A 12000-nucleotide genomic window follows, 5' to 3' on the forward strand; every position below is an offset into this window, starting at 1 on the left:
GACAAAGAAAACTTCCAATGCCACAGAAGTAGGTCTCGGGCTATGGGCATGGTAAGACAGTATGCCCAAGAGAGCACACGATGGTGAAAATAAGATGAAGACAAATTTGAATAGACTATATTTTCCTATTCAAATACTGAAAGCAGTGATCTAAAATAGTGTAATTTGCATAAGATACACCTAAAACAAGGACAGATGTTGACAGTAAAGTGCTCCATAATGGCCTTTTAAAAAGAATACAGGAATGGCAAAGTTGTAACAGAGAAATATGAGAAAGTCTTAAATGAGATACAGAAAGCAAGTTTGTCCACTTGCTCATCCAGGATCATTAGAGCCACGATTCTTGTTTTTTCTGACCAGAAAGCATAGCTTCTCAGGAGCATAAACGACTCTAAGGGCACCGAAGCGCAGAGGGCAAGATGCTGGTCCGGGTGAGCGCGCAGTCACTTGCAGCGCCTGGCAGCGTTTTCACCTGGACCGCTTGTCCTCCGCGGCCCGGTGTGCAGGTGCAGAGGGGACCGCGGGCCGTCCCAAGGCCGTGTCGGGACGGTGGAGTAGACCACTTACCAGAGAAGTTGTCCTGTTACCCAGTAACTGACAGGTCACACACTCAGAGGAAGAGAAAAGCCACAGGGGACGTAAACGACACGCTCCACAAGCTTGGCTTGTCACTTGTACCACAGATCTCACACCACACACGCCTTTTGAATGCCCTGAGGAAGAATATCAAAAGTTAATCAAGGAAAATAGAGTAAGTCACGTTTCCACCGAAACTCATCAAGAAAATGTTCAGGAAAAATTTAACTGTTGGAAATTTTAAGTTGTTTTCCTAATAGATTCTACATTAAATCAAAATTAGAACTGTAGGTTGTATAGGAAAATGATGCTGGCAAAGCTGGGCTCAAGGAAAAAACCGTAGCTTTAAATGCTTTAACAGAAAGATTAAAAATAAACCTAAGTAGTCAAATTAAGAATCTAAAGAGCAGTAGTAAAAATAGACTGAAAAAGGAATTTCTAAAAGCAGAAATTACAGCTGTTGATCTTTGTGACTTTTTGTCAAGACTAAGAAAAATACAAGTGTTGACTAGGATTTAAGCCAGACGTATGAAGATTATTATTTGAACATGTTCCTAGAACTATCTATATTAATCTGAAGGTCATATGTACCTTTAAAAAAAAAAATAACTGTAGGAATTAATGGGTGTGAAGGGCAAAGCTGAGGGATCCAAGACTTTGTCCCAGCCATCCCTTCCACTGTGACCTCTGACTTGTGTCCATTTTGTATATTGGAGTGTCCCCTACGATTTCATTATATTGATTGAAATAAATGAAGAATTCACGAAGAGGGAGCTGGAGCTCCCGAGGGAGTGGGCAGAGCCCCAGGCGGGCAGGCAGCGTTGGCGGCCTGCCTACTGCCAGGTGGTGGGGTGAGGCAGCAAAGCCCTGGGGGCAGGGAGGACAGAGGACCTCCCACCCCCAAGGCAGCAGGGCCTCTGCGCTTCCCTCCAGCTGTGAGCCGGGACCGCCCCGTGCCTCCCCAGCACCGTACATCGCCCCCCCAGGCTTTCCCAGGCAGCCTCCACACGTGTAAGTTTCACGTGGATTTCTAAGGCGCGAGTCTCTTCGAGTTGCCCCATTATAGAAAAGCGCATCCCAGGCTGGGGTTGAGGGACATGACCCCACGTGACTGTGCAGCCTCTCCGGCCGCAGCCGGCGCTGAGGGGTGGGAGGGTTCATCACAGGCGGGTCCGCGGCCCCACCCCCGTGGGAGCAGGAGTGTCCCCGATTCGGGAACATTTTGACGTGGCCGCGATGGTTTTCCTCCTTAGGTTGATGAGAACATGAAGGTCGCCCAGAAGCGAGATGCCGTCCTGCAGGGACTGTTTTATTTCAGAAAAGACATTTGCAAAGGTACCGCCTTTTCTTGCATTTCTGGGGTCCCCGGAGGCCACACCGGTTGCTAACACGCCCTGCGCCCCTCCAGCAGGTGGCAACGCCGTGGTGGACGGCTGCGGCAAGGCCGCAGGCAGCGCAGAGCCAGCGGCCGAGGAGTACATGCTCATGACCATCGACACCATCATCAATGGCAAGGTAGGGCCCGCTTTGGCCTGTGCCCCGACTGCCTGCCCAGATCCGCCCCCCAACCCCAAGCGCCCCTGCCTGACCGCGCCCTGCTCCTCGCAGGAAGGTGTGTTCCCCGGGCTGATCCCCATCCTGAACTCCTACCTGGAGAACATGGAGGTGGATGTGGACACCAGATGCAGCATTCTGAACTACTTGAAGCTGATCAAGAAGAGAGCATCTGGTATGGCATCCTTTGCTTTTCTTTCTTTTAAAACAAAAAAATCTCGTTAACACAGGCAGAACCTCACAGTCTTAAAATATTCAGTTTTTAAAGTGGTCTTTTATTAAAGTATGCACCATCCTAAATCAATGCACTTTTCCAGATAGTGCCATCTCTGCAGTTACATACACCTTGTTGTCTTTGACAGTCACCTTTGAATCAGCAGCACATTTTCTCTTACTGGTTCATAAACGAGTCTTGTATCTATAACCCGATGGCGTTTTAGGTGATAAAATACTGTATGTGGGTAGTTTGTCATTAATACTCAACTGTGCGCGCTCTGCAGCATCCCGGACTCTCTATAGTGAGTCTAAGCCAGTTCGAAGGTGAACTAACTAAGTACACAGCTTGAACTCAGGCCCTCTAGCCTGCCTCCCTGTAGGGGCGCCCAGGGACCCCTGCTTTCTCAGCTTTGAGATCCCGGTGGCCAGGGAGCCGTCAGCTGTGAGTAAGGACAGCGGCTTGTGTATTTTGCTTGAGGCTTCTGTAAGGTTTCCAGAGCCAAGAGGATAACCCCCCAAGTGCTGTCTCTGCGGGTTTCTCTCTGAGCGCATCTACTCACTATTCTGTGTCCCTCTCTGATCAGGTCGCTCTGGGGAACGCAGAGCCCCCCGTCCAGGGCAGTCTCTGACACTGGCAGGCCTGGCTGGATGGGAGGACACAGACTAGTCAACATGCATGGGCTCCTGTGTCTTAGGGCGGGCGGCGTCCCCGTATGGGTGGCACCTCACAGGTCTCATAGCAGCAGGACACGTGTGTTCTCGCTGCCTGCCTGCAACATGAAACCCTGCCCAGGAGGAGTTCTTCAAACAAGGTGAAAAACGTCTTGTTCCCAGCCCCGGCTGTGTGGCTCGGCCCAGACGCCACTCTTGATTCTTCTTCAGGGTTGTGTTGTCTAGCCGCTAAGTGTCAGCTTACTAAAGATAAAAACCAAACCCAACAAATAAAAAAATACTACTAAGTTGTCATTTTAAAAAAATTTATTTTTCTCCCCCAGGAGAATTAATGACAGTTGCCAAATGGATGAGGGAGTTTATCTCAAAGCATCCCGACTACAAGCAGGACAGTGTAATAACTGACCAGATGAACTATAGCCTTCTTCTAAAGTGTAATCAAATCGCAAACGAATCATGTGAGTGCCCAGAGTTACTCGGACCAGCATTTAGGAAAGTAAGGTACAGTGGAAGCAAAACCGACTCTCCCACCTAGACACCCTGCAGGACGAGAAGCCCTTCCCCGCGTTCCCGGAGATCTGACGGCTGGACCGGCTGTGTGAAGAGCGGGTGGTAATAGCGCGCTGCCCTGGCAGAAGTGGGTCTAAGCAGGCCTAGAGTTTATACAGTGTACATGTACATAGTAAAGTATTTTTATGATTAACAATGTATTTTAATAACATTGTATCTAAGGTTCTCGTGAGCTGGCTTGTACATTTTTCAATTCTGACTCTGGAGCAACTACTGTCTGAAGCAGTTTTGTAAATGTAACTTACCGGTAACTGTACTATATCTGCATTCCAGAGTTTAAAATGTTTACTGTAAATTTTGGCTTTTTTTTTTTTTAAGACATTAACCTGGTACCTGATTCACTGAACATCCTGTCACTTTACCTTAAGAACAGGTTGTCCTGCTCATTTCCTTTGCATCACCTCCTTTGGCATATGTGTAAAATCACTTTTGAATCCACCAAAGTGCTTCAAGGGGAAGCTTGGGGTTCTGGCGCCTTATCTGTGACAATTCTCTCGTAATTTGAATAGCTAATCCCTTGGTAACCCTGTCCCAGGCTTTCCCTACTAAAACAAAACCCACTGAACTGATGGTACTTTTTATCCACATTTGCTAATTTTGGTGTTAAGTTTAAAGACAACTCTGGAAGAAGAAAGACTCTGAGTTCACATGTAGTGATTATTGGGGTTTGTTTTTTTTTTTAAGGAAAAAAATGGGGAGTATCGGTTTTCTCCTTGTACATAACAAAACTAATATCAAAAATGCAACCAGCTCTTCTCTTGTGGCCTCTGTTTTTTTTCTGATTGCTGCTGTCTACTTAAATTTTCACATCAAATGCAGTTGCTGAAGTTTTTGTTACTTTTTCTGTAGTTTCCAATAAGCATATTACAAACATTCTTCTAAAAGCCATTCATTCTAGATTTTACCCAAGGAATATTCTGCATACTACTTAGCTTCTCTGCAAAAATCATGATATGCACTAAGTTTTGTGAATCAGGACCCTAAATGTTTAATTGTAAATAAGTTGCACACAATTGTTAGAGCTTTGTTGTTGACATTTTTTCCCAATTAATTAAATGTCTTAACTGCTTCTGAAATAACTATGTATAGTAGATTATGCAGACCTTTACAGGCATAAATATTTAAACTGTCATGCTCATTTTAAGAAATTGCCATAAAGCTTCAGCTAAACCTGTTTATGTACTAGAGTTTGTGCTATATTTCATACATGCATTTTGGAGGATAAAAGAATGCCTGTTTTTCCTTTGCAATTTGCTTATGTAAATTCAGGTTGTAAAAAGGCAGTAAAATGTTTGTGGTATGAGGAAATAAAAGAATGGAATTGGCATTGTGAAAACTCTTGAAAGTGTGAGTTCTGCAACTAATCAGATAGTGGTGGATTTTTTTTTTTTTTTTCAAATTAGCCCAAGTACGCCAGAAAGTGATTTCTTCATCATGCTCCATCCTCAGCTCTTTCTAGAAAGAAGCACAGTGATGAGAACCAGATGCCTGGCCTCCCCAGGAGCCCTCAAGCGCTGTGAGGAGGGCAGCAGTGACCCCCAGACATGAATTTTCCTTTTATTCCACACCATCACCGTGCTGGGTCAGTGATCACATGGTGAATTACAGGCAAGTAACTCAGGTGCTGTGTGCACACTGGTGAATCCACTCAGACCGGCTCAGCAGGCCTGGCAGACAGCCATTGCCCACCCACATCTTCACACACACACCTCTCACCTACCCCCAACCCCTAGTTCATCTAGTCCATCCACTTTTCTCAACTTCACCTGCTGGTCTGCTTTTATTTATCTGAATGATCCTAGGGCAGGCTCGCTGTCAAACGAATCTGCATACACGTCTCTGACCGAAGTGCACCCTGACTCTGGGTCTGGCTGGGGTGAGGGCCCGCATGCAACGCCGATGCTGCTGGTCTGTGGACCGTGTTGAGAAACAAGGACTTAGATCACTCCTGCACCTCAGACACACATCCGTTCCAAGTCTCGGCTAACACTGATCTTTCATGTGTATCTGAAAATCAAATAGCAGCACCATATCTCTATCCTAGACAAAGCATCACCTTTTCCTCCTGAACACAGCTGAGGGTTCAGGCTTTGGGAGCAAAACAATAAACAGTGAGATAAGCAAAGCGTGCCTCGTCCTTGGTGGAAATAGCGTTGGCTGAGCCCAGACACTCACTCAGAATACAACTGGCCCTTACTTGACCCATCAAGTCTCCTGGATTTACAAGAGGTTTCCAAACAAACAAAACCTGTGAAGGAGGCTTCCCTGGTGGCTCAGTGGTGACAAATCCTCCTGCCACTGCAGGAGACACGGGTTTTTTGATCCATGATCCAGGAAGATCCCGCATGCCACAGGACAGCTAAGCCCAAGAGCCACACAGCCCTCGGGCCACGACTGAACCCGCCGCCCTGGAGCCGGCGCTCTGCAGCAAGAGACGCAGCCATAGTGAGAAGCCCGCGCCACAATCGAGTAGCCCCCGCTTGCCACAACTAGAGAAAAGCTTGTGCAGCCCTGGAGACCCAGTGCTGGAAAAAGCACATAAAATTTACAAAGAAGCCCGTTAGGGACTTTCCTGGCGGTCTCGTGTTGTTTAAACCCCAAGCTTCTGAGGCAGGGGGCTTGAGTTCGATCCCTGGTCAGGGAACTAAGATCCCATGTGCTTCGTGGCCCGGCCCGGCCCCAGGATGCTTCTGTCTGCCGCCCAGGCCCTGGCTGTCGGCGAGCCTTTCTGTCTCTGGAGGGAGCTGGCCCAGGCCACTGCCTTCTGAGCTAGCACCTACACAGAAGTTAACTAAAAGTGCAAAGTGTGGAAACCCAGCATGAGGCCACATCTCTGCAGGTTTCTTGGGATTCCTGCAGAGAGAAAATGTGACAGCATCTTTCAAGCACTGATGGTGTCAGATGTGGGGGGAAGGGATGTGGGGCTCCAGGGCGTCAAGGTTCCCTGCTGGGGAAGGGCCCTTTTCAGAACTGTACAGGGGTTGTTTTATCGGCAGAGTTCTTAGGGGTGCTGCTAATAAACTTTCCATTTAGATTAAGGCTCCCCGTGCCTACGTTCCCTGAAGATAAGCCACTGAGATCTACCAGCTGCTCTCTCTTCATTATGCTTTTGTGTAAATATTTAACATTCCCTATAAATGCTTCTGAACATGCATGCCAAGTGATATTTAGGGAAGTGTAAATTAGAAGGGAACCACTGTCTGAACTGGACGTGAGGAGGCCTCAGCGGGTGACCTTGGCTGGGAAAGATGCACTCCTCAGACTCTAGTAAGTCTCCTACACACGAGCAGGTTCTGTTCATGTTCTGAATATGTTCCTAAGTCCAACAAAGTTACCCTAGATGCCCAACTAGCAAAATTGGCTATATAGTACTGTACAGTAATATGTTTGTAATACTTATCACACAAATAATACATGAAAAAACAAACACAAAGATAAAACATTTTTAATCTTACAGTACAGTCCTTTGAAAAGGACTGCAGTACAGGACAACAGCTGGCTTACATACACGGGCTGGCATCAAGTGAACAGGCAGGAAGAGTTACGAGGAGGGAGGGAAGGTGGGAGATGGTAGAGCGGAAGGTTCAGCAATAGGAGACAGGACAAGCTGCAATTTCACTAAAGCCTGACTGTGATGGAAGGAATGTTTGCATCTTTGAAAGTTCAAAACTTAAAGGTCTGTACATAGGGGATTTGCTGTATTTGCATTATGATATTATTTGTATTTATAGTAAGTGGAGGCTGAAATTGGCTGGATAGTCCCTAAAGCCCCTTTCATTCTTAACATTTTGTGAAATGAGACATTACAAAGTATGTGCATGCGTGCTAAGTCACTTCAGTCATGTCTGACACTGTGCAACCCCATGGACTGTAGCCCTCCAGACTCCTCTGTCCGTGGGATTCTCCAGGCAAGAATACTGGAGTGGGTTGCCATGCTGTCCTCCAGGGGATCTTCCCAACCCAGGGATTGAACTTGTGTCTCTTACATCTCCTGCATTGGCAGGGAGGTTCTTTACCACTAGCACCACCTGGGAAGCCCATGAAGTATGGAAGATGCAGTAAGAGCAATAGTGCCTCCAGGCTTTATTTCAAACCACATTACAAAGCTGTGGTAATCAGCATGGAATTAGTATAAAAACTGATCAATGGAACACAATAGAGAGCCCAGAAATAAATTCACACATACATGGTCAATTCAGTTCGGTTCAGTCGCTCAGTTGTGTCCGACTCTTTGTGACCCCATGGACTGCAGCATGCCAGGCTTTCCTGTCCATCACCAACTCCCAGAGCTTGGTCAAACTCCTGTCCATCAAGTTGGTGATGCCATCCAACCATCTCATCCTCTGCCGTCCCCTTCTCCTCCTGCCCTCAATCTTTCCCAGCATCAGGGTCTTTTCAAATGAGTCAGTTCTTCGCATCAGGTGGCCAAACTATTGGAGCTTCAGCTTCAGCATCAGTCCTTCCAATGAATATTCAGGACTGATTTCCTTTAGGATGGACTGGTTTGATCTCCTTGCAGTCCAAGGGACTCTCAAGAGTCTTCTCAGACACCACAGTTCAAAAGCATCAATTCTTCAACACTCAGCTTTCTTTATGGTCCAACTCTCATATCCATACATGACTCCTGGAAAAAACATAGCTGTGACTATACGGACCTTTGTCGGCAAAGTAATGTTTCTGCTTTTTAATATGCTGTCTAGGTTTGTCATAGCTTTTCTTCCAAGGAGTGTCTTTTAATTTCATGGCTGCAGTCAATTAGTTTAAAACAAAAGAGCCAATACACGATGGGGAAAGGACAGTCTCTTCAGTAAATGGTGTAAGGAGAACCGGACAGCCACATGCAAAAGAATGAAACTAGACAACTATCAATAATAACACCATACACAAAAATTAACTCAAAATCGGTTAAAGACTTGAATGCAAGACCTGAAACCACAGACTCCTAAAAGTCAATGTAGGTGTTAAGCTTCTCGACATAGGTCTTGATGATGATTTTTTTTAAATCTGACCCCAAAAGCAACAAAAATAAAAATAAACAAGTAGAACTACATCAAACTAAAAAATTCTTGCACAGCAAAGGCAACCTACCGAATGAGAGAAAAATCATGTATCTGATAAAGGGGTTAATATCCAAAATATATTTTAAAATCCATACAACTCAATAGGGGGAAAAAAACACATTAAAAATGGGCAGCGGACATTTTCCATGGTGCACATTTACCCAGTGCTGCTCTGAAAGATGCCCTGGGTACCCCGTCCTCATCAGCGCCCCCCTCCTAAGACCCAAGGCATTCGGCCTGACAGAAGGAGCTGGGAAGCCTGACCATCTGCAGCCTCATTCTCTAAAAGAAGTTCCACGACCCGCGCCGCACACCACGCCCCGCCCGCCGCCGAGCTCCCAAGAACCAGAGGGCGTCCGCCCTGCTCCGGGGCTCGCCGGGTCCAGAGCGCCAGGACGCCGGGGGCGTGGGGGCTGGGTCTCTCCCGTTAGCGCTCCGGGTTTCCGCTCGCACCACCTCCCCAGCGGCAGCTCGGGGGTCTCGGCTTCGTGCTCTGAAGCCCCCTCGCGTCGTCGCCGCTTCGCGCCCCTCGGTCGGCGGCGGGCGCGGCTCCGCAAGCTTCTCCAGCAGGTGTCCGGTTCTGGGCCCGGCGGCCAGCAGGCGGCACGCGACACTTATTGGCGCAGAAAAGGGGTTTTTTTTTTATTGTTGTTGCTGCGGTTGTAGTTAGTTTGTTGGTTTTTTGTTTGGTTTTTTTGTCCCCGGATCATCTTTAAGCATCTTCCTGGTGGTCCAGTGGCTAAGATTCCAAGCTCCCAATGCAGGGGGCATGGGTTCCATCCCTGGTCAGGAAACTGGATTCACATGCCACAGCTAAGACCTGGCACAACCAAATAAATAAATAAAAACAAATACTTTTTAAAAGTTCCTAATGGAGGGCATCGCTAAAATCTCACTGGAAAGCATCCTTTTAAGCCTGCTGAGGGCTGATGCAGCCTGTAAATGACACCGTCTTCTGTGGAGGATGCGTGTCTTCCTTGGTAAGAAGAAATGGGACCTGTTGATCCATTCCCTGTGATTAATATTTTTCCTTAAATAAAGGAACCACTGACCTGCTTCTCACTTTAGTTTCCAGCTTAGGGCTGATAGCTTCTGAAAACTACAGAGAATATATTAAACTACTTGGAGAAGAGAGAGAGATTCTATATGCTAACTAGCTTGCCGATAATGAAGAACCCATTTTTCCCAGATGTGTTGCAACTTTCCAGGCTTCCTACAAGTGAATTCTATTCTGCGACAGTTAGTGGGACTCTAAGCATCCTGTAATGATACAAACTTCCACCTGCTTGTTGTTCAGTGAAGGTCTGTGCATGTGATGCCACTTGTTTGTTCCCAAGTGTTGATTTATTGCCCACAGAAGCAAGCGTATGGTCTCATGCATCGAGAGCAGAGACTAGAACTTCTACACTGAGAACCACTTTATTCCAGAAAGCAAATTAACTGCCTTTTCCTTTGGAGATAAGCTGTTGCTTGAGACTTCTCTTACACAGTTGGAGCTTAACAGGATTGCTTCTCCTCCTGCTTTCAGTGAAGAAGTTCAGCCTCAAGATCACCTTAGGGATGATGGTGTGGTGACAGTTACTGCATTGTTTTACCTGAATTGTCCTTATGTTTAATTAGTATTGAAGAAAAGTTGAGATTTATAACATTTAAAGCAGTAGATCCTGGTTACTCATAAATATATACAACCCATCCGTTTTGAAAGGAAATTTGTGTGATTTTATAAACTGTGTGTCAGATTTATATGAATAGGTTTTGGTAGTGCCCTCTTTCACGCTGCTTTGGTATGTTTGTGATAATGAATCACTTTTCCTCGGCATTCCTTCTATCCTATCATCTAAGGTGAACCTCTGTTAGGCTTTCCACATTGTCACAACTGGTGAATTCTGAATAAATTATGATTCTCTGTTTGTCAAATTAAACCTAATAGTTTCCTGGTGGCAACTGCACAACTGCTGGTAGTACTGAATTATCACTGGGGTCCTGGGGACATAGATGCTCCTCAAGTCCAGGGACAATAGTGACTGCTCCTCAAGCTCTCCCTGTCCAAGAAAAGTTTGAACTTTCCACAGGGAAAGAAATCTTTTTCCCAAAGTAAGTGAGGCACCATTTGATTCTCTTTTGCAGGGCTCAAACTTGCACTACATCATGCTGAAAAATCTGGAATAATAACTGAGACCAATGGACTGGATTTAGGAATGTTAAGGTCACTTTTATCTTCAATAAGAAGGAGACTTGGACAAGAGCTCTAGTGTCATTACAAGAGTTCCATGCCAAGTTTGTCATTTCCAGAGGAAAGTAACAATGAAGATGAGGGGAAACTTTTGGAGGAACTAGAATTGCAACACTGCAACTGCCTCAGTTTATATAAAATGCTGTCATTCACTAAAATGGGCCTCTCGTGGATTCACATTTCCATTGAGAGGAAGTGAAAAAATTGTTTTAATCTAAGGACCCTGTTCTCTTCAGAAATTGAATGTAAATTGTTGTGAAGTAATAGCTGATCCTGTGGGGTTTGGGATCACATTTAACTTGGTTGAGTCTGGAGAGTGTCACTCACCAGATTTTCATCCTGGCAAAAGTCGTTCTTCTCCACCATTTTATTCTGTCCATCTTCGGGTAATTCAATCACTGAGATGACGTGAGAATTCAATAAAAAGATGATACAGAAAGCCAGCTCAAAAACTGCTCAATAAATTTCAGTCATTTTAAAAATACATTTATTTATTTGGCTGCATGGGGTCTCAGTTGTGGCAAGCAGGATCTTTAGTTATGGCATGTGACTTCTCAGTTGTGGCATGTGGGATCTAGTCCCCTCAACAGGGATCAAACCTGGGCCCCCTGCATTGGGAGCATGGAGTCTTAGCCACTGGGCCACCAGGAAAGTACCAGTTCTAGTCATTTTTATGGAGCATGGTGAGTTTCCTGTCACTAGATACATTAAAGCACGTAAAGATGGACTGTTTATCAGAATTGTGGTAGAAAAAGAATTAATGCAGAACTTTAGATAGACAGCTTTCCTTTCAAGTCCATTCTAAATCACAGATACTGCATATATTAATATAAGATGTAATCATTAACCTAAAAGTAGAATGATATATGTAAGTCATATGATTGCCTCAAAGGAGGTAATTCATAGTTTTTTCCATAGGGTTCTGTTTACTGAACACTCTACAATGTGTTCTGAGCAACATCTGCTTGTATCTGCTTCGGGTAAAGCAAGAGAAGGGGGCATGTCCCCAGTCGAAAGAGGAGAGTCAAAAATGGGAACCGGGAGGAGGGGATTAATCACTTTTTCACATAAAATGCTAATTATTCTAAAGCAGAGTTGCTGATTTGAGACCTATCTCTG

At 45.6% G+C, this 12000-nt stretch overlaps 1 protein-coding gene across 2 annotated transcripts in view; it reads left to right on the top strand.

Annotated features, from left to right (window-relative positions):
* The window catches only part of GCLC (glutamate-cysteine ligase catalytic subunit), a 42278-nt gene extending 37354 nt beyond the window's left edge, over positions 1-4924 (top strand). For both annotated transcript variants that reach the window (XM_061146376.1, XM_061146375.1), the window contains 4 exons: positions 1830-1911; positions 1985-2091; positions 2185-2305; positions 3342-4924. In XM_061146376.1, the coding sequence (XP_061002359.1) occupies positions 1830-1911; positions 1985-2091; positions 2185-2305; positions 3342-3553 (522 nt within the window). In that variant the 3' untranslated portion in view covers positions 3554-4924. The remainder of the gene's footprint in view (positions 1-1829; positions 1912-1984; positions 2092-2184; positions 2306-3341) is intronic.
* Positions 4925-12000: the final 7076 nt, after the last annotated feature.

This window comes from Dama dama, chromosome 7 (assembly GCF_033118175.1).
Source record: "Dama dama isolate Ldn47 chromosome 7, ASM3311817v1, whole genome shotgun sequence".
Lineage (NCBI taxonomy): Eukaryota > Metazoa > Chordata > Mammalia > Artiodactyla > Cervidae > Dama > Dama dama.